Source organism: Lacerta agilis, chromosome 8 (assembly GCF_009819535.1).
Source record: "Lacerta agilis isolate rLacAgi1 chromosome 8, rLacAgi1.pri, whole genome shotgun sequence".
Lineage (NCBI taxonomy): Eukaryota > Metazoa > Chordata > Lepidosauria > Squamata > Lacertidae > Lacerta > Lacerta agilis.
The window spans coordinates 20,536,110-20,556,989 of NC_046319.1; the positions used below are offsets into that span (position 1 = coordinate 20,536,110).

Below are 20,880 nucleotides of genomic sequence, written 5' to 3' on the forward strand. Positions count from 1 at the left end.
GAGCAGACCCACTGAAACAAAATGGACCTTATTTAGTTATGCCCATTCGTTTCAATAATTCTGCTCTGAAGGGAACTAATGCTGAATGCAGCTCAGAAATGTAAATAAAGGGAATGCAATTAAAACAAGAACAATGTTAAGCAACACATCAAAGACTCTGAAAACAGTCTCATATATTTCACACTAAAACGGAGCAGCAACCAGTTAAGGCCTGTTAAAAGCTACAAAGGACTTTTAACTGGCCTTTTGTCCAAGGTCCCGTCTAAATAAAGAGACCTTTTGCCTATTAACTGAAGGTCATAAATGAACTCAGATGGGCTTCACTTGGGAGGAAACTCCTCTTCTGATCTGTCTGTAGCTGGGACCCAGAAGGGACAGCGGCAAGGGTAGCTGTAGGTTTCAGAACTATGGACAGCTCCTAGTGAGCTTCTTGCTCCAGCAATGACTGAAGGTGAACTTAGACCTTATGAGCCTCTTCTTCCAGTTTAGGCAGCCCCTCCTGAGCTCCTGGAGATTCTCAAAGCCAGCTCCCTAGCTTAAATACTGTATATTGTCTTCTCTGTGACCTGCCACCTGGAATACTCCCTGTGTGTTTGACCATGGCTGTGCAGAAGACTCAAGGGAAGGTACTCAAGAGGGTCCTGAATGGAGTTTTGTAGGGTCCTGTCTGCCAGCTCTGTTGGTTCCTGATGCATAAACAGAACCACGGCTGTGTTTGGCTGGACCTCAGAGACTACACTGGGTTGTGAATCCATGCAACAGGAAACCATTTGTCCATTGTTCAATTTGAAAGGAAGGAGTATCTTTTGTGTGATGGTGCCATCTAGTGCCCAGTCCTCTCCTATGACTACTGCACAATGTGTGTGTGTGTGTGTGAGAGAGAGAGAGAGAGAGAGAGAGAGAGAGAGAGAGAGAGAGAGAGATGGAGTGGAGGTGTTGGAGGAATTACAGATAAATGAAGGAAAGAGAGGGAAGAAGGATGAAGGGAAGGAGAATAATATCATCAATGGCTACTTATCTCTGGTATCAGAAGCGGTGGGGTGGCAATCAAAAGTGGAGGGACTTGCTAATGCAGTAGGCTTGCCATATGTTAGGGAAATTCCTGACATGTCTTGGTTAGGGGGTGTAAAAATGGTGTCTGGGGTAATTTTGCCTAATTGGCAAAATGTCGTGGAAAACCTGGATGTATGGCAACATGGCATTGAAAACAGCTCCAAAGGTTTAAAATCACTATTTTAGGGTTAGGTCTCCCCCCAAAAGCTTAACAACTTTGGTGGTTTTCTAAAAAAAATATGTATTTTTTAAAAAACATGGCAACCCAATATCGCACTAAGGTACTGCATACATGTGGGAAGGGGATGCTGGATTAGATGAATCTGTGGCCTGATCCAGCAGGGCCTTGAGAGAGAGGGGGGGCAGAATGAATGTGTGTTTATGTCCATGCCTTATCACTTCCATTTTTTAATCTGCCCACCATAATCCTGACCAGTTTCCCACAAGGGAAGGTGGCCCCCGGGAGTGAAAAGGGCACCCACCTTTATAGTGCAGGACAAGGAGAGACAGTGTGGGGACCTTCAGATATTGCTAGTCTCCAGCTCACTTTATTTCAGAAGATTGTCAGGGGCTTCTGGGAACTGGAGGGTACGCCATTGGCTATCCTTGACTTAAGCCAATTGCACATCAGATGCAACTCAGCAGACTCCTGCATTCTGTGCTGCAGCTGGGCGCAGTTGTTGTGTCAGCATTTGCACTGTGCCATATTTATTTTATTTTATTTATTAAATTTGTATATCACCCTTCGCCCAAAGATCTCAGGGCACTTCATAGCATAACATGTGCAGGCTGCACTGGGCTGCCTCCCCACCCGAAGATTCTTCTTCTTTTGACAGCTGAATTGTAGCATAGGGCAAGTTCTCCATGCAGTCTGCATAATCGGAAGAAGAAGGGAAACAACCATCGCAGCAAATACACAACCAGGCTGCGGTACTCTGACCATTAGGCAGGGCTGCTCAATTTCTTTCTCACTCGCTTTTTCCAAAACACAGAGAACTCTGAATCTACAGCATTCATATGTAACAGCATGTGGTCAGCCTGTTTGGACCAGGAACACTGGGGGAAATTAACCAATGCAGAACAGAAGGAGGGGGGCAGAAAAGGGGCAGCATCTGGCAGCTTGATCTCAGGCCCTCCAGCAGAAACCAGAGGAAAATGATGTATGGGATTAATTTGGAGTGAACTTTAGGAATGAGCAACTCCCAGTTTCATTCCCCAAGATGTTTCTGACAGTAATAGCTGTTCAACAGTGGATTGGGCAGTGGACTCTCCTTAATTGGAAGTTTTTAAAAAGAGGTTGGATGGCTATTAGTCAGAGATTCTTTAGCTGTGATTCCTTTTTTATATTTATTTTTTTTATTTACATACTTTAAAGTTTCCACATACAAAATTCCAGAATCTTTAGCTGTGATTCCTGCATAGAAGGGGGTTGGACTAGATGATCCTTCCAAGGTAGCTCAGTCAGTAGAGCATGAGACTCTTAATCTCAGGGCCATGGGTTCAAGCCCCATGCTGGGCAAAAGATTCCTGCATTGCAGGGGGCTAGACTAGATGACCCTTACGGTCCCTTCCAACACTACAATTCTAAGATTCTATGAAATAGTGCGAAAGATACTGAAGCTCTTTGGGTGTCACGGCTTGTTCTGAGCTCAGAGAGTGGACGGAACAAGAGGAAGCAATCGAAAGGAGGAAAGGAGGAAGGGAATCTACATTTTCTGTGACTCAACGAAACCCAATCCCCTCCCCACCATCCCCGTTCTTCCTCCTTTCTGTGTAGGACCAAAAAGAGACATTCTGCTTCCCAAAGAAGCTAGTGGAGAGGGATCTCTTTCAAGGAGGTAAGTGACCCTCCCTGGGACATTTTTCTTATAACTAACTGATTGATATTATTCCAATTTCATTCCTCTAAATCCATTTTTTATATGTTGTTTTCCTCTGCCTGAGGTTGGAATAGCAGACAAGCGAACTTGCACTTTTAGCTCTTGCCTGTGGAGTATTGAGCGTCTCTTATTCAGGCCTGCCCTGCGGCATTTCCCCCACTCCAGGCTTCAGACAACCTGCCAAGCCCCCTCGCCCTCTATTCCCTGGCTGCTGGAGAGACTGGAGTTGTTGTCCAGCAACACCTGGAGGGCCACAGGGGTCCCCCCCTACCCCTGTATTAGATCAGTTCTCTATCTAGCAAAGCATTGTTTACTCTGACTGGCAGCAGCTCTTCAGGAGCCTCTGGTCCCATGCTGCCTTATCCTTTAAAGTGGAGGAGCTGAAGAATGCACTTGCTCTTCCGCTGGGTGATAGTTCCTTCCTTCAGAATGTAAGAAAAGCCGGGGTTTGGGGGTCAGGTAAGTCCCATTGAGAAGTAAGAAGAGGATGAGGACCGGGGTGGTGGCGGTGGTGAAAGAATTACCATATGGTCCTGTGCTTGTGCCCACAGAGGTAGGATGGCGAGCAGATTGTGGCTGGTGGCTTGTGCGCTGGCTCTGATTCTGGATGTCGCGGCTCCTCAGGACACGGTGTGCCAAGCAGCCGCTGGCAGAGATGGACACCCAGGGACTCCAGGCAGGGCTGGGCGACCAGGACAGAAAGGAGATCTTGGCGAGCCAGGTAAGATGTCACTGGAGAGACTGGAGATAAGAGTGCCTTCATAGGAAGAGAGGTAACGGCCTTCTAAGAAATTTCACTGTCAAATTATTGCTAGGGTGTTCTTTAGTTTGCTTACTGAATTGTTTCACCACTGTTGTGTTTTTCATTTTGTTTTGCACTATCGTTGTAGGTCATTTTGTTAAGGCAATTGATGAATGTCAATGATTAGTAGTAGTAGTAGTAGTAGTAGTAGTAGTAACAACATCAACAATATCCTGAATGCGGGAGAGCAGAGCAGATGCTAGACCTGTTTGTGTCTAACTAAATAACTAAATAACTAAATAACTAAATAACTAAATAACTAAATAACTAAATAACTAAATAACTAAATAACTAAATAACTAAATAACTAAATAACTAAATAACTAAATGTCATGGACTGTGCAGAGGAGGAATGGTGGAGACTGCCTCCCCATCCTGACCCTTCCTGGGGGGAGGAGGAAGAGGGAGACAGTATAGATTTACAACAGGGGTTTGAGGGAGGTCGCAGCTCAGAGGCAGATGAGGGGGAAAGTTGGGAAATCATGAGAGAGCCGGGATGACACCTGGCTGACACATTGTCATTAGAAAGCATTCCTGACCCTCCATCTCCCAGAACCCGGTAAGCCTTAAAAGTGGGAGAGCATAGGGCTCAAAGACAGAGGGCGCTTAGCAGCACCTGTAGACTAGACAATGAATGGGGAAGTAGGAGAGACGGGGTGGGGTGGAGATTCACTCAGGGCAACACCATTATCCAAGAGGCTGGGTTCTATAGCCTCTCTCTGTAAAGATTGAAATAAAAAAGGATGGTAAGAAACTTTTAATTGTCTTTATACTTTCCTGGGCAACCAGCCAGGAGTCGCTGGCAGCATCCTGACACTAACTAACTAACTAACCAACCAACTAACTAAATAACTAACTATATATCCCCACAATTTCACATAAAATTCCAATACATGATATTTTTTTTCTTTATTTTTATTGGCTTCCCACCACATTTTCCATGGTGGTTTTTTATATATTCTATCTCATTGCTGCACCCTATCTTCACTCTTTTATATCATAACCATAATACAATAATCTCTAATTATTTCTGTTGCTCATAGTTCAAATCGTGCTCACAAATTCATATAATAATATTTATTTAAATAGTCTGAAAAAGGCTTCCATTCTTCCACAAAACAACTGTCAATAAGTTCTCTTATTTTAGCCGTTACCTTTGCTGATCCAGTATAGTCCATTCTGTCCAACTAACATTTACCTATAGTAGGCCCATTGAAATTAATGAAACTCAGTTAGTCGTGTTCATTTATTTCAATGGTTCTATTCTGAGTAACATTGGAGACAAGCCTTGGCAATGCCTGGGCTGGACTTATTCCCTGGAGCTGTGACACATGTTTTTCTGCTTCCCTTTCAGGGAGGGCATCAAGGAGCACAGGCATACAGGGACCCAAAGGTGAGCCAGGGCAGCCAGGCCCACCAGGCACGCCAGGTAACCAGGGCTACCGAGGCCCCGATGGCCCCTCAGGCCCTCCTGGCGAAGAAGGAGACAAAGGCCAGAAGGGGCAGGTTGGCGACAGCATGAAGCAGCCCCAAGCTGCCTTCTCAGCCTCTCTGAAGAACCACAAGCCTATTGGCAATGTAGTGGTATTTGACAATGTCATCACCAACCAGGACAATGGTTACAACCTCGAGACGGGCAAATTTACCTGCAAGGATGCTGGGTACTACTACTTCTCCTTCCAGGTGATTTCCAATGGCAACCTGTGCCTTCGCCTCGTGCACCAAGGCAACCAAGTAGCCACCTTCTGTGACAACAACAAGCAAGGCCTCCTGCAGGTCAACTCAGGAGGGAGTGTCCTGTACCTGGCTGTGGGTGAGAGCGTATGGCTGGAGACCGACCCGCAGGGTGGGAACAACATCAACATCAGCAGCGATGCAGACAGCGTGTTCAGTGGCTTGTTGCTGTTCCCGGCGGGTGCCTGAGGGACAGGGAAGAAGACAAAGCCAGCCCTTCTTCCCCAAACCCACCTCCCTCTTGCTACAAAGCTGCAACCACAAGGACGCTTTTGCCAGATCAATGTAACTGCACACACACACACACACTTCCTGGGGATTGGGGGAGAAAGCCACAGAGTTCAAAATTTGAGGGGAAGCTGCCCAATTCTCTCTCTCTCTCGCTCTCTCTCTCTCTCTCTCTCTCTCTCTCTCTCTCACACACACACACACACACACAAACACACACCAATACGGAAACTCAGTTAGCCTCTGAAATTTGCACTCCAGCAGATTTTGCTTTGCCATTCCCTGAAAAGAAACTGTGCCCCAAACAGCATAATGGGAACTCTGCACACAAGTGAAAATGATGTAGATGATAGCATTATAACGGGGAAACTTTGCTTGCAAAAAGGGTTATATTTAGCAAAGTTGAACATGAAAAGGTGTATATTAGGAGAACTGAACATCATTACTTAAAATTAGTGGAAGTAATGTACACAATTGCATTGTATTAGAAAATAAACATGGGCATACCTGAAGGAATGTACACCAAAATGTGTACAAACCTTCATGAGGACTTTTTGATGTTGATTTTTTAAAGTTTGCAATCTGTGGGAAAAGGGGGTGAATGGAACTTATGTATGGAAAAATGAGAAAGTGGGAGGAATTAAAAAGGGAATTATCCATTGCTAGCCCACTTCTGCATTCCCCCAACCAACACCTTGAGATTCCCACCTTCCTTCCACCATGGCACCCAAAGTGGTCAAAGGGATGGCTCCAAACAGGTCTCCCATCCCATCCCAACCCATCCCAGCACTGACCAGACCCAGACCCAGACCTGCTCAGCTTCAGCAAAGTGATAACCTCATGTGTTCCCAGACCACACAGCCTGGGACATTCAGTCTTGTTCCTACTTGGCAATGAATAAACATTCAGAATTTTGAAACTGGGCTGTTCAGTGAGTTTCTTTGTGCTGAGACACTACTTTTTTAATGTAACCGGAAATACTTTGCATAAACAACTCAAAAGGGGAAATGTCTAAAGCAGGGGCTGCCCTGACATCTGCCTTCCTGATTCATCTTCAGTGAACATGGATGGAGGCAATAGCACTTCCTGAGAATCCAGGCGGGGAAACTGGGTAGAGTGTCCCTCGGGGTGGACTCAGAAGAAAATGCAAGCAAGTGGTCAGTGGTGGGGACAGTGGTGGTGGTCAGGGGAAGAGTTCACTCAAGGAAGGATGGTAATGAAAATCAGATTTCCCAAGACACACACATCAGAAGAGCCTAGCTACTGAATCAGGTCAATGGTCCCTGACCTATCCAATTCCTCACATCTCTACATCTGGCTCAGATTGTCCCCTGTCTGGAAAAAACTAGAAAGCCGCTACCATCACAGCAGATAATACTGAGCTATATTGATCAGTGGGTCAAGTATAAGGCAGATTTCTATGTTCCTATGTCTTAGGGAAGGGCATGCAGGAGGTTCCAGGTTCAACTCCCAGCATCTCCAGGTAGGGCTGGGAGAGAGCCCTTACCTAAAAACCTGGAGAGCTGCTGCCAGCCAGTGTAGACACTAGTGAGCTTGCCGGGCCAGTGATCAATGGCCTGGTTCAGTATATACAGGTTCCTCTGTTTAGGAGAAGGGCCTTCCCCCCAGCTATGACTCTTCCTCTTCCCTAGCAGAGAGCATGCACACAGACAAGCCAGGAGGATCTGCTTTGCCCAGTGCTGCAATCTATATCAGTCAATTTTGTTGAAAGGAGAATTCCAAATAGGGTTTGTCCACATGGGTTGTTTTGCTTTGTTTTGTTACGGGTGGAATTTCCCCCCACTTTTTTTCTTTGCTGTGTTCTGTGAATTAAAATTCCCCTCCTTGCATCTTCGCATGTGCCAAGCAGCATAGCAATCACACATTAAATGATCGTTTGCATTTTTAATGTTTTTGCCACTTGCTACCCTTTTACAACTCACGTTGGGTAGCCCCAGGCAGCAACGAAAGATCAGAAGGCTCCCAGATCACAGTCCCTAGAATGTAGGACACACATCGCCCAGCCGATAAGCTGCTAAGCTACCTCCATGTGACCCACCCCCTTCCCTCCAAAATATACAGGCAGCAGAGCTCCTACTCCAAGAGATTAACATCACTGTGGCAAGCCCGCCTCACAACTTGGACATCCTTGGTGGTTGCCGAGATAACAGGTGAATTGAACTGGCTCATATTCTAAGCAGGAAGGATGGCCAATGGCCAAGGATGATGAAGGTTGTAGACCTGCATCGGCTGGATGGCTGAGGATATTGGGTTGACTGCAATGAAGTCCTACTCAGAGTAAACCCACTGGAATTCAATAGCCCAATAGTCCAGCCATGAGTGTGACCTTCAGTTGGTCTATTCTGAGTAGGACTAGGGTTGGAGACAACCCACTGCAAAGAATGGATGTGTGATTGTATGTAGAAGCAAGTCTAATTTACAAAGTGTGTATTCATTGTTCTATTTCCTTTCGATTCCGGCCAATGGCACGAGGCTCCTGGGATGATAATTATTATTATTATTATTATTATTATTATTATTATTATTATTATTATTTGTACCCTGCCCATCTGGCTGGATTTCCCCAGCCACTCTGGGCGGCTTCCAACAGAAATCAAATACAAAAATATCACACATTAAAAACTTCCCTAAAAAGGGCTGCCTTCAGGTATTTTCTGAATGACAGGTAGTTGTTTATTTCCTTGACCTGTGATGGGAGGGCGTTCCACAGGGCGGGCGCCACTACCGAGAAGGCCCTCTGCCTGGTTCCCTGTAGCTTTGCTTCTCGCAGTGAGGGAACCACCAGAAGGCCCTCGGCGCTGGATCTCAGTGTCCGGGCTGAATGATGGGGGTGGAGATGCTCCTTCAGGTATACAGGACCGAGGCTGTTTAGGGCTTTAAAGGTCAGCACCAACACTTTGAATTGTGCTCGGAAACGCACTGGGAGCCAATGTAGATCTCTCAGGACCAGTGTTACGTGGTCCCGGCGGCCACTCCCAGTCACCAGTCTAGCTGCCGCATTCTGGATTAATTGCAGTTTCCGGGTCACCCAGAAGGGAATGTGATCCTCAGGCTGCAAAGTTTTTCCCATCCCTGTTGTAAATAAGAATAATGGACTAGGCACACCTTGTTCTGGCCTGTTTCAGACACATATTTCTAGCATCCTTAACCCAAGCTGCATTTTCAGGATCACTTAATATGGGTGAGTTTTTTGCTTAACTGTTTGGACCTCTTGAGAATGCATGTTCACTTTGTAAATTTCAGAGCACATTGGTGGACAATGGGGCTTTCTAGGAATATTTATGATTTTTTTTTAATTTGAATTGCTTCTGTGCTGCTTTTCAAGCTGCTTGCAATAGCTGAATCACAAAAAGAAATGACAAAAGAACAATGGGTCTACTCTGAGTAGTTTAGTGTGTGAACTGCAACTGAGACAAAAATTTTCATAAGGCATTGTTGCTGTTGAAAATTTCTGAGTTTGTTTGTTTTTCTTTATCTCATCCCTTAAAAAAAACAGAAGAACACAAGAACACAAGAACGTAAAATGAACCCTGCTGGATTCAGCCAGTGGCCCGTCTAGTCCTGCATCTTCTTCTCATAGCAGCTAGTCAAAAAAAAAAAAAAAAGGTCCATTTTGCAGAACTTCCTCTGGCTATTTTTGATCAATTTTTGAAGTAGTCATCACTTCCTGTCCCATGAATACATGCACACTGCCCCCACTCAGTGCTAGGTTTAGGACATTGTGGAGGATGCAACTTTGCAGCATCAGCGAAAAATAAAAGAGGAGAAAAGGAAAGAGAAGCTGTGCTATTGCCACTGCTTAATAGCAAGCCCAGGACTGTCCCACCCAGGAGGCAAACGGAGGCAACCACCTCAGGCAGTAGGACTCACCAGGCAGCAGGTCCTGATTTTAGATATTCGTTCCCCACTTGCTCCTAATGTAGATCTTGGCACAGCCCTTGCAGGGAGGGTGGCTCCATTTGTGGTTTGCCTGAGAGATCAAAGCGCATTGGTCTGGCCCTGGGCTAGCCCCACCCCCACAAAAATGGAGAAATTTAGTGAATGCCTAATTTGTTAGCCTACAGATAGAGTGGGGAATTGCAACGTGCCACTTGAGCACAGCTCTAGGATGAATGGTAGCCCCGAACCACCATCCCTAAGTTTGGAGGAAACAGAAGTAGATATGGAGAGATGTGGGGAATCTCCACACACCCCAATGTGGCCCTCAGAATTGTGTCCAGGCCACTCATCATATCCCCTTGATGCAATGGCCTGTAGGCTATGCAAATAAATAAAGTTTTTTTGTTGTTGTTGTCATCATATCCCCACATCATGTCCCTCTGTGGTCCTACTCTGTAATCTGTCTGAATATTTTTATCTGGCTGGAATGTGTCCATGAATTCTGATCATGCATCTGACTTGCCTGGGTAGATCACAGAGAGGGGCATATGAGTGCAGCAAAATTTACATCTGTTGCTTCCACCACTGGAATGTGGCCTCTGGAAGGTTGAACGGAAAAGAATGTGGCCCTCGGGCTGAAAATGGTTCCCCACCTCTCCTGTTAAGGGCCGGAGGAAATTGAGGGTGCAAGATCTTCTCCCTGGGGGATCCGCTGCTTTGCTTCTGCTTAATGCTTTGCTTGCATATTTGAAAACAAAGCAAAATTTACAAAGGCAGCATCAGTCTCCAGCGCCCTCTCATCCAAGAGCAAGGCTGCCCCTGGAAGTGTCAGGAAATCTTCTCATGATTCATTGGGGAAACATCAAACAACCATTTTGCACGTTTGAAGTTAGATGGACCACAAACCTTTGTGCGGGCCTTTGACAGATGCCCACAGAACTCGTGTTAAGGAGTGACAAGATGACAGAGATAGAGATATATAGTCCATCAGTCCATCAATGAATAATGGCATGTTGTTGGTGTGGGCAACCTGTGGCCCTGCAGATGGTGTAGGATTAAAACTCCCAAAACCATCCCTGACTGCTGGCCATGCTTTGCTGGGTCCGATGAGAGTCAGAGTCCAACTTCTAGAGGGCCACAGCTTCCCCACCCACAATTCACTGTAAAGTTTTGGGGGGTGTTTTTTACCACTTTATTTAGGGAAAGGGCTGTCATGCACTGCATGCCACAATTCCCAGCATCTCCAGGTATGGCCATGGGGGCTGCTTTCTGCTGAAACTTCTCCTTCAGTTTCCCAGCAGTTTTCTTCTCCTGCAAAAGAGGCATCCTTTTCTCTTCCTCTTTCTATCCTCTGCCCCTAAGAATGTCACTGACATTTCCTCTCTCTCTTCATGATTTCTGAATGCAATTTCTTAATTCAAAAATTGATGGAGAATGGTTGCAGGAGAATAGTGGGAGCAATTTTTGGCAGAGCGGGAGCTCCTGTCCGAAACCCTGGAGAGTTGCTACTAAGCTCAGTTGGTGGAACATGGAAGTCTTAATCTCAGGATCATCGTTTCAAGCCCCCTGTTGGGCAAAATATTCTTGCGTTGCACAGGGCTGAACTAGATGACTCTTGTAATCCCTTCCAACTTTACAATTCCATGGTTCTATTATTCAAATTTATATAAAGAATATTCATAGAAATCACAGAATTGTAGAGTTGGATTGGAAGGGACCCTGAGGTTATGCAGCTGTCCCTTACGGGGATCAAAACTGAAGCCCCCAGCATTATCAGCACCACAGTCTACCAAGCTGAGCTAGAGAAGACTATGTCTTCATGCAGCAATGGGGAACCCTTTTAAGCCCAAGGGTGGGTTCCTTTCTGGGCAACCTTCTGTAGGCCACATGCCATTGGTGGGCAGGGTCAGAGGCAAATGTGAGCGGAACAAGTGTGTGTGTGTGTGTGTGTGTGTTACTTTGCACATTAGGCTAATTTGTTCACACACTCACACACCCCGGCACTCATGCTAACAAGAGGCATTATCATTTATAGGATGAACCAAAGGACACTCTCAAGCACACCCTGGCCACCTTGCAAGCAGGGAAAACAATTAGGATGCAAAGCAGGACAAGTGAGAGCTGATGCCTAGGGAGAGGGCTTGTGGCCTGGGGAGAGTTCTGAGAATCAAGTAGAGAAACCTAGAAGGCCACCTTGGGTTCCTAGACCTGAGGTTCCCTCCCATGTCTTAATGAAAGGGTTGTGGGTTAGAGGTAAAGCATGCACTTTGCAAACAGAATGACCCTGCATTCTGCAGGGCTGGGGACCCATCTGAAACTCTGGGAAGCCATTGACTGTCAGTGTAGACAACTCTGGGCTAGATGGACAAAGGGACCAAGTGGGCATAATGGAGATTCTTATGTTCCTTTCTAAAGGAAAATAGGACTCTTAATAATAATAATAAAAATGCTGGATCTGTGTTTTGGGTTTTGTTTTTTTAAAAGAATTGTTGACCAGAGAGTTTGCAGATGAATGCCATGAAACCAGGAAAGGGGATGGTCTACTTCCTAATTCTCCCAGGCCACCAACTTCCCTGTTGCGGGTGGTGATGTTGCAAACGAAGTGCTCTACTCCACACTGAGTTGGCCTGCAGCTTTCTGATACCTCCAAGTTGCCTTCAGGGTGCGAGAGTCCAGCTGGAACCCAATGAGGTAAGAGTGGTCATCTGAGGGCTTCTCTACCAACAGCATTGACCCCCTGGAATGTCCTTGGGGGTCTGGGGCAGTCCCAGAGGAAAGCATTGGGCTCTGGAAGGGCTAGGGAGGTCGAGACAGAGAAGGAGAAGTAGATTTAGAATTGGGAAAATGAGAGACTGGGAGAAACCAAAATGGCCAGATCCACCCAGCCCTAACAGCAGGAGATGGGGAAGTTCTTGAATGAAGATCTTGGAGAGCAGCTGAAAAGACTTGAGGGGGGGAAGCTGCAGGCCTGGAAAGGGTGAAACATGCCCCCCCCTTCTGCTTCTACGCTCCAAAGTTAACCCTCCTGAAGCAGTTAGATAAAATGAAAACACAGGCAGTCTGCAGAGAGTTAACAAGATCTCAAGCTCAGCCAAAGGAGAGAAGATGAGAGTGAGAAGACCTTTCCTCCAGCTAGCCAGCCAGCCAGCCTGCCTGACTCCTTCCATCTTTTGGGGTGCAGAGGTGCCAGCTTCTGAGTTGGATACAGTAGCTCTGTCTCCAAAAGCAGTTTGATATACAGGAGCAAACAGGCGAAACTTCTTCTGTAGCATGATGGAAATAAACATCACTGTCTGGCACATTTCTAAAGATCAGGCTGACACAGAAAACACAAGAGCAGGTCAGGCTGGCTTTTCCAGTCATTTGGCAACTTTATTTTGGATTCCATGAGAAGAGGAAAAGGAGTGGGGAGGGGGAGAAGCTCCTTCCACTAGCCTGCTTTGACCCATTCCCCCCCCCCCGTAATTGTTTCTGTTGAAAATACAAGGCACAATAGATAATTAATTGGTATGAGGAACAAGCTGCTTTTGCTGAGTGGCTGGGGAAGGCAGGGGTGGAGAGTCTTTTTCAGTCCATGGGCAACATTATCTCAATGACAGGTTTCTGGGGGCTGCACACCAGTGATGGGTGTAGTCACACACACACACACACACACACACACCATCCTCCATCCAGGAAAGCAAGAGGCATCATCACACTTCAATGATACATTCAGCCAGGTAAAGCCAACAGAGCATGCTGCAGAGCACAGCCAGGGAAGGATGTGGCCTGAGAGGGATGCATGCCCTGGGCAGAGTATTAACGGCCAGATAGAACTGCTTGAAAGGCCACATTCCCCCACCTTCCTCCTGCCTAAATCTGAGGTTCACTATCCCCTGGGTGAGGTCTGCTGGAGATAACAGGGACAGTGTTTTCTTTTTATGAAACTTTTAATGATGTTCCACTGCCAAGAGACCACTTCTTTACTTCTTAACCAGCCTAGTGAGGCATCTGTGACCCTAACCCATCCCTCCTTCTGCTTCCTTTGCTTGTCTCTGCAGAACAAAGATGGACCAGGGGAGTTTCTTCAGCTGGGGGTGTCTCCTCCTTTTCTTGATACTGATGGAATCATCTACAGGAGCTGATCCCACACACTTCTGCTACGGAGCACCAGGACTTCCTGGTGTGCCTGGCCCTCCGGGAAAAGATGGCAGAGATGGGCTGAAAGGATCTAAGGGAGAGCCAGGTAATCATCTTCTTCCTTCTCCTCCCCATCCGCCTCCTCTTCCTCCTCCTCCCATGGTCTATGGGCCCAATTAAGGCAAGCCAGGGTTCTTGATTTGGACCACAAGGTCTTTTTCTCTAAAACACTTCCACTGGCCCCACACCCTGAACCTTATATATTGGCAGGTGTTTGGAAGGTAAAGACTCTGCTGAGAAGAAACAATCAGGAGCTTAATGTGCACTCCTGGTTGTTCCTTGGTAAGCATTCCTTGCTGACAGAGTTGGTCAGCTGATCGGGGCTGACAACTAGTCCCTTTGGAGTTGTCTATGTGCAGATGGGAGTTTGGATTCAAATTGCACATGCAAAGAGACTTATTTTCTTTTGCAGGCAGCTTTGCCAGTCTGCAGAGGGGAAGAAACATCCTATTGCAGGGATGGTTTGACTCCAAGTCACAACTGCAAATGGACAAAGCAGGGCTCACTGTCAGCGTGCAATCAGCTGATTGGCACTGAGAGCAAGGCTCTCTTTTTTCTCCTCTTGCAAGTGCGACGACCAGAAGTTGTCACTAGACTTCATAATGTCAGGCTCCCCACCCTATTGCATGGGACTACCATAGAGAGGAGTAATAGCTATTTAAGACAACATTCAATCACCTTCAAGTCAAGATGGGAGAGGGAGAGGATATTGCCCATAAGAGGGTGACATGGCAAGCTCCTTGGAGTACCAACTTCTGTAACATTATGCCCAGTGAGCCAGTGAGAGCCAGTGTGGTGTAGTGGTTAGAGTGTTGGATTAGAACCAGGAGATCAGGGTTCAAATCCTCACTTGGCCAAGAAGCTCACTGGGTGTGATTTTGGGCCTCTCAGCCTAACCTACCTCACATGGTTGTTGTGGGGATTAAATGAGAAACAGGGACCCTTGGAGAAAAAGGTGGGATTAAAGGTGGCAATTAAAAATAACAATAGCCCTCCATGAGGAAAAGGTAGGCCATGATCAGATCAAGCAGGCCATGCGTCTTCCTTTTATCCTCACTAGTTGGAACATCCCTGGGTAGTTCTCCAGCTAGGGAGCTTTGAAAGCACATTTTGCTCCATAAGAAGCTGAGTGTGTATGGCAGCCGCAGATTTAGCACAGACAGGAAGCAGTGTGGTGGAAGGGATGGTTGGGTCCTCCTTCCCATCCTCCTGATTCATCCTTTCTTTCCTTTCTCCAATCATGACCTTCTCTCCCTTTGTCCCCTGCAGGCCCACCAGCCACTCCTGGAAGTCGGGGTCCCAAGGGAGAGGAAGGAGAACCTGGAGCTCCTGGCCATGTAGGGAAGAATGGGCCTCGAGGCCCTGCTGGACCTCCAGGGGAGCCTGGCCCAAAGGGGGACAGGGGTGGACCAGGGGAGCCGGGCGGCTACAAGCGGAACCACCAGTCGGCCTTCACGGTGATGCGTCAGACGGCTCAGTACCCTACCAAGAACGCCCCCGTCGTCTTCAACAGGGCCATCACCAACATTAACCAGGAGTACGACCTCAACAACGGCAAGTTCACATGTCGTATCCCCGGCCTCTACTACTTCACCTACCACACGTCCCAGACAGCCAACCTCTGTGTCAACATGTACCTGAACCGGGACAAGGTGGCCAGCTTCTGTGACCACATGTCCAACGACAAGCAAGTCAGCTCGGGCGGCATCCTGCTTCAGATGAAGCAGGGGCACCAGGTGTGGCTGGCAGTCAACGATTACAATGGCATGGTGGGCATTGGGGGGTCTGATAGTGTCTTCTCAGGCTTCCTGCTTTTCCCAGACTAGATTCTTAGTGGAGCAGATGAGCACAGCTTTCTTTCCATGCCTTCAAGTTTGGGATGGACACATATATATTTTTTTTAGTTTCTAGGTGTCTCATTTTTCCAGTCTTAAATTCAGCATGGGGAAGGGATGTGCTTAACTATTTCTGGGCCAGCAGCTTCCCCACACCTAAATCATTTGAGTGCTTAACCCTTCCCAGGTCCTCTGCTTCTCTCCAGAATGTTCATCTGATAGCTTCCCCATCACAAGCTATAACACATTGTAGAGGGACCAGTTGGGATACTTTCCAACTCTGCAATGCTATGAGTTTCCCCCAAGCTTTGAGGTGCAACTACTTTTATTATCCTTATTCTTCATCCTTGTTCCACCATGTCTTAGCTGCTGTGAAAGAAAGAAAAACATGCTCAATAAAGCAACTCTTCTTTTTTTTTTGGCTTCATATTTATGAATGTGTGAATTTTTAAACCAGTCTAAAACAGTCAGCAGGATTCAAAATGGATCTAAAAGGTTTGTGTCCACTTTGGAAACAAAGGCTTATTAATTCAAAACAGTTCTCTATTATCTTCTGGCTGCTTTCCCCAAAGACTCAAAGCATGCCACTGAAATACAAATAAAAGCTTTCCCTTTTCAGTTTGGGAGTTTCCAGAGGGAGTTAACACTGAACACAATTGGACTTGCTTCTAAATTGGTAAGATTGTACTACAGGCTAAGTACCTTTCTAGTGCCCCCTAGGTCAAATATTTGTTTATTTATTGCCTTTGTATCCCACCTTTTTCTCCAAGGAGCTCAGGGTAGTGCACAAAGCTCTCCCACACTCCTAATTTAATCCCCACAACAACCCATTTGAGGTAGGTTAGGCTGAGAGGAGCAACTGGCCCAATTTCTCCCTATGAGCTTCATGGACAAGTGGGGCATTTGAACTCTGGCCTCCCAGCTCCTAGTCTGACACTCTAAACCTGACACCACACAGGAGGTGGGTTGAAACACCTCTCAAAAAAAATGTTGTTAAGAGAAAAGGTTTGAACCAGCCTTCCCCAACCTGACAGCCTGCAGATTCTTTTGGACTGTGACTCCCATCACCCCTGAGCACTGAGCCATGATGGCTGGGGCTGATGGGAGTTTGGTCCCGAAAGCAGCTGGAGGGCCACCGGTTGGCTGTCACTGGTTTGAACCTGCTGCAAGTGTGATGAAGGTCTAATCTAGTTTCCTGGCATTCCAGAGCGGTTGGGAAGCATGTTTTGGACTCTGCCAACAGCTAAAGGTGCAAGAGTCACTATAAGGTTGCATCCCCTGCCTCTTAGTAAGAGCACCATGGCAAGGAGAAGACCAGTCTGATCCTATCTATCAACCAGAGAAGGTGCAGCTGCAAGGATCTTCCTTCCACCACCACCACCACCCTGTCCAGAAGGAGAACTTTGCTCTAAGTGCCAGTTGCACTAGAACTTCAGAGCTGAAGCAAAGCCCACTGTGATCCCATCCACTGGCTAAGAAGAAAGGGGGCTAGTGAGCTGTGCAGGTTTGGGAGTTGAGGGAGTTGGGTATATTTAGAATGGAGAAGAGAAGATTGAGAGGTGGCACGATAGCGATCTTCAAATACCTGAAGGGCTGTCCCATGGAAGGTGGAGCCAGCTTCCTTTCTGCTGCTCCAGAGGGTAGGAACCGAACCAATGGATTCAAGTTACAAGAAAGGAGATTCCGACTAAACATTAAGAAGAACTTTCTGACAAAGCTATTTGACTGTAGACTATACTGTCTTGGAGGCTGGTGGGCTCTCCTTCGCTGGAGGTTTTTAAACAGATGTTGGATGGCTATCTGTCAGGGATCCTTTAGCTGCGATTCCTTCATTGCAGGCAGTTGGACTAGGTCAGGCATAGGCAACCTTCGGCTCTCCAGATGTTTTGGCCTACAACTCCCATGATCCCTAGCTAACAGGACCAGTGGTCAGGGATGATGGGAATTGTAGTCCAAAACATCTGGAGAGCCGAAGGTTGCCTATGCCTGGACTAGGTGGTCTTTGGACTAGATGGTTCCAACTCTACAATTCTAGGATTCTAGGATTTTACCCCTTCAAACCACACCGCCTCATTTTTCACCATCAGAACAGTTAGCGCATAGGAACAGAGGAAGTTGCTTTTTACAGAGTCAAACCCTTAGTCCATCAAGCTTAGGTCAGATTCACGCTAAACATTAGGAAGAACTTTCTGAAGGCAAGACCTGTTTGATAGTGGAAAGTGGTAGACTCTCCTTCCATTTTTTTAAACAGAGGTTGGGTGACCATCTGTTTGGGATCCTTTACCTGTGACTTCTGCAGAAGCCCATCCAGGTCATAACAGAACAACAATATACACATAGCTTAATTTAATTTAATTTAATTTAATTTTTTTAATTTTAATTTTATTTTATTTTATTTTATTTATCGCCCTATACCCGGGGATTTCAGGGCGGTTCACAGAATAAAATCAAGATATAAAACCACAAAATATATAATTAAAACAACAACAACCCAATAGCTCCTCCCCACAAAAAAACCCCACATTTTAAAAGGGCATAGGATGTAAATCAGATCAACCAAAGGCCTGGTTAAAAAGGAACAAGGTGTATAATGAAGGCTCCAGGAGAACTTCCCTGGGGAGAGCACTCCACAGGCGGGGAGCCACTGCAGAGAATGCCTGTTCTCATGTTGCCACCCTCCAGACCTCTAGAGGAGGAAGCACACAAAGAAGGGCATCAGAAGATGATCTCAGGGTCCGGGTAGGTTCATATGGAAAGAGGCAGTCCTTGAGGCATTGCAGTCCTGAACCGTTTAAGGCTTTATGGGTCAAAACCAGCACTTTGAATTGGGCCCAGAAACTAAAGAAATAGCTTTAGGGTGTTTTTCAATAAACAAATAAACAAAATACAGAAGCAATTTCCCAGGCCTTTACAATACATTTGGCAACCTAACAATACTATGTTTATGGTACAACCCAATATGTGTCTACAGTGGTACCTCAGGTTAAGTACTTAATTCATTCTCAACCTGTTCTCAACCTGAAGCGTACTTAACCTGAAGCACCACTTTAGCTAATGGGACCTCCTGCTTCCACCACACCACCAGAGCACAATTTCTGTTCTTAAGCAAAGTTATTAACCTGAAGTGTACTTAACCCGAGGTACCACTGTACTTAGAAGGAGGGAGAGGTGAGTCTATTTTGATTTTGTTCCTCTCTTCCCCAATAAATCCAGTTCTCCACATTTACACATCAGCTTTCAATCCCCTTTTCTTTTCTTTTCTTTTCTTTTCTTTTCTTTTCTTTTCTTTAAAAGAAAGTCCTCATAAGAATTCACCAGCATTTTAGCGTGGATTTCTCCTGATATCTGATGGGTTCCCACATGGAAGGTGGAGCAAGCATGTTTTCTGCTGCTCCAGAGGGTGCGACCCAAACCGTTGGAGGTTTTTAAGCAGACGTTGGATGGTCACCTGTCAGGGATTATTTAGCTGTGGTTCCTTTATTGGGTTAGATCGGGGTAGGCAACCTAAGGCCCATGGGCCGGATGCGGCCCAATCGCCTTCTCAATCCGGCCCGTGGATGGTCCGGGAATCAGAGTGTTTTTGCATGAGTAGAATGTGTGCTTTTATATAAAACTAGTGGTTTAAGCCCATTAAAATAATGGGCGCTAGAACATATGTGGTAAACATTCTTTTTTGCAAGGACCCCACCTTTCCTCCAAACATATAAACGCCCTGCCCGGCTCAGAGTCCGGGGAAGCGATTGGCTGGCTGATGCGGGTCAGGGGCCAAAGGGAAAGGGGCTGGAAGGCATCTGCACCAAACAGATCGCCCGGCCGGTGCTTGTGTAAGGGGGTGCGGAGGGTGCCTGGTTGCAGCCTCCGCCTTGAACCATGGTCTGCGGGGGCGGAGGGAGGATCGACGCCGCTGCCGCAGCCGCTGTGTTGTTCTTAAGGCTCCGATCAGGTAAGTGGAGCCGCAGCAGAAGGAAGCGTCACCTCCCCTTAACATTGCAGGGTTTGGAGCAGCGTTATCTTGTTAAAAGTTATTATTTAAAAAGCGCCTTTTCGGTGAGGATCCTCTTGCAGCTGCTCTTGGACGGACGTGTCCTTTGGAGGGGGAATCTTGTGCTCTGCGGACACCCCTAGCCCTAGCTCGCCAAGCCGCTCATTTTCCTTGCGGTCGCCCACAGAGCACGAATTGAAAACCGCATCTCAGCGCAGCCAGGTGACTCTTCTGCCCCGACAGCAATCCCGGCGAATGGCGAGCGCCTCCTCCTCCCTTCTCCTCCCCTCCCGCGGCGGTGGCAGTTGAAGCGGCCTCGGGGCTCTCCTTGTAGCGGCGGCAGCAGCAGCGTGACCTTCCTCCTCTGCCTCTCCTCTCCTCTGGGGCGCCAACATTCTGAATCAACCGCCTGCTTCAACTGCTGCCGCTGCTCCTGGCATCTCTCCATCCAATCCCTGTGTCCCTGGGGCACATGTGCAGTAGCGCAAACCCAGAGACACACGGACTGGACGCAGAGACACTTGCATTTTATAGATATAGATGCACCTCTGGGTTATTTGTGGGGCATAGGAATTCATGCATTATTATTATTTTCAAAATATAGTCTGGCCCACCACATGGTCTGAGGGACAGATTGCTGACCCCTGGGTTAGATGATCCTGGGGGCCCTTCCCATTCTACAGTTCTATAATTCTACCTTGGGACTTGAGAACACCCAATGAAGCCAAATGTTGGCTGATTTGGGTAAGACAAAAGAATGTTCACACAGGGAGGGTGTGGTCTCCCACAAGAGGCAGTGATGGTCTCTAAATTGGATTAGTGGATAAAAACTCAGTTAAGAGGTATATAAAGTGACTGTGCCTCTGAGTACCAGTTGTTGGGACTCACTGGTGGGGAGAGTTGCTGTTGCACTCAGGTCCTATTTGCTGTCTTCCCCATTGAGGCATCTGGTTGGCCACTCTGAGCAGGTTAGTGTACAAGTTGGGCCTTTGGCCAAATCCAGTACGACTCTCCTTACGTTCTTGCGGCTGAAAAGAGTGCTGACACCCAAGAGGCTAGCACAGAGCATCCTCGAGCCCAGAAGCACCAGCTGTGCCCTTGTGGGTTTCCACCAAACCACAAGCCATTGGGAAAATGTCTTTGCTCGGAAAACGCCTGACCAGGCAAGGGCAGGTTCCCCATATTTCTTGCGCAGCTTGCACAAAGGGCCCCCAGAAATAGCACCACACTTCCCTGTGCTGTGTGGATGTGAAAGTACTGGTGTGTTTGTGGAAGGAGGGAGAAGGA

The 20,880-nt window shown here is 47.0% G+C and overlaps 2 protein-coding genes across 2 annotated transcripts; both read left to right on the forward strand.

The window, feature by feature from the left end:
• Positions 1–2,798: 2,798 nt before the first annotated feature.
• On the forward strand, positions 2,799–5,829 carry C1QA (complement C1q A chain). Its single transcript, XM_033156454.1, has 3 exons — positions 2,799–2,891; positions 3,485–3,654; positions 5,090–5,829. The coding sequence occupies exons 2-3, from the start codon at positions 3,492–3,494 to the stop codon at positions 5,656–5,658; spliced, it is 732 nt and encodes a 243-aa protein (XP_033012345.1). The 5' UTR covers positions 2,799–2,891; positions 3,485–3,491; the 3' UTR covers positions 5,659–5,829.
• A 6,356-nt stretch (positions 5,830–12,185) lies between these two features.
• Positions 12,186–16,026, forward strand: C1QC (complement C1q C chain). The gene is made up of 3 exons (XM_033156455.1): positions 12,186–12,288; positions 13,638–13,822; positions 15,046–16,026. Exons 1-3 carry the CDS (start codon positions 12,284–12,286, stop codon positions 15,600–15,602), a joined length of 747 nt encoding a protein of 248 aa, XP_033012346.1. The 5' UTR covers positions 12,186–12,283; the 3' UTR covers positions 15,603–16,026.
• The last annotated feature ends 4,854 nt before the right edge of the window (positions 16,027–20,880 follow it).

Excerpts from the sequence above, each read along its gene's own strand:
- C1QA (XM_033156454.1), top strand. The coding sequence starts at position 3,492 with ATGGCGAGCAGATTGTGGCTGGTGGCTTGTGCGCTGGCTCTGATTCTG. Across the intron at positions 3,655-5,089 it reads AGGAGATCTTGGCGAGCCAG|GGAGGGCATCAAGGAGCACA; the intron begins GTAAGATGTCAC and ends CTTCCCTTTCAG.
- C1QC (XM_033156455.1), top strand. Across the intron at positions 13,823-15,045 it reads AGGATCTAAGGGAGAGCCAG|GCCCACCAGCCACTCCTGGA; the intron begins GTAATCATCTTC and ends TGTCCCCTGCAG.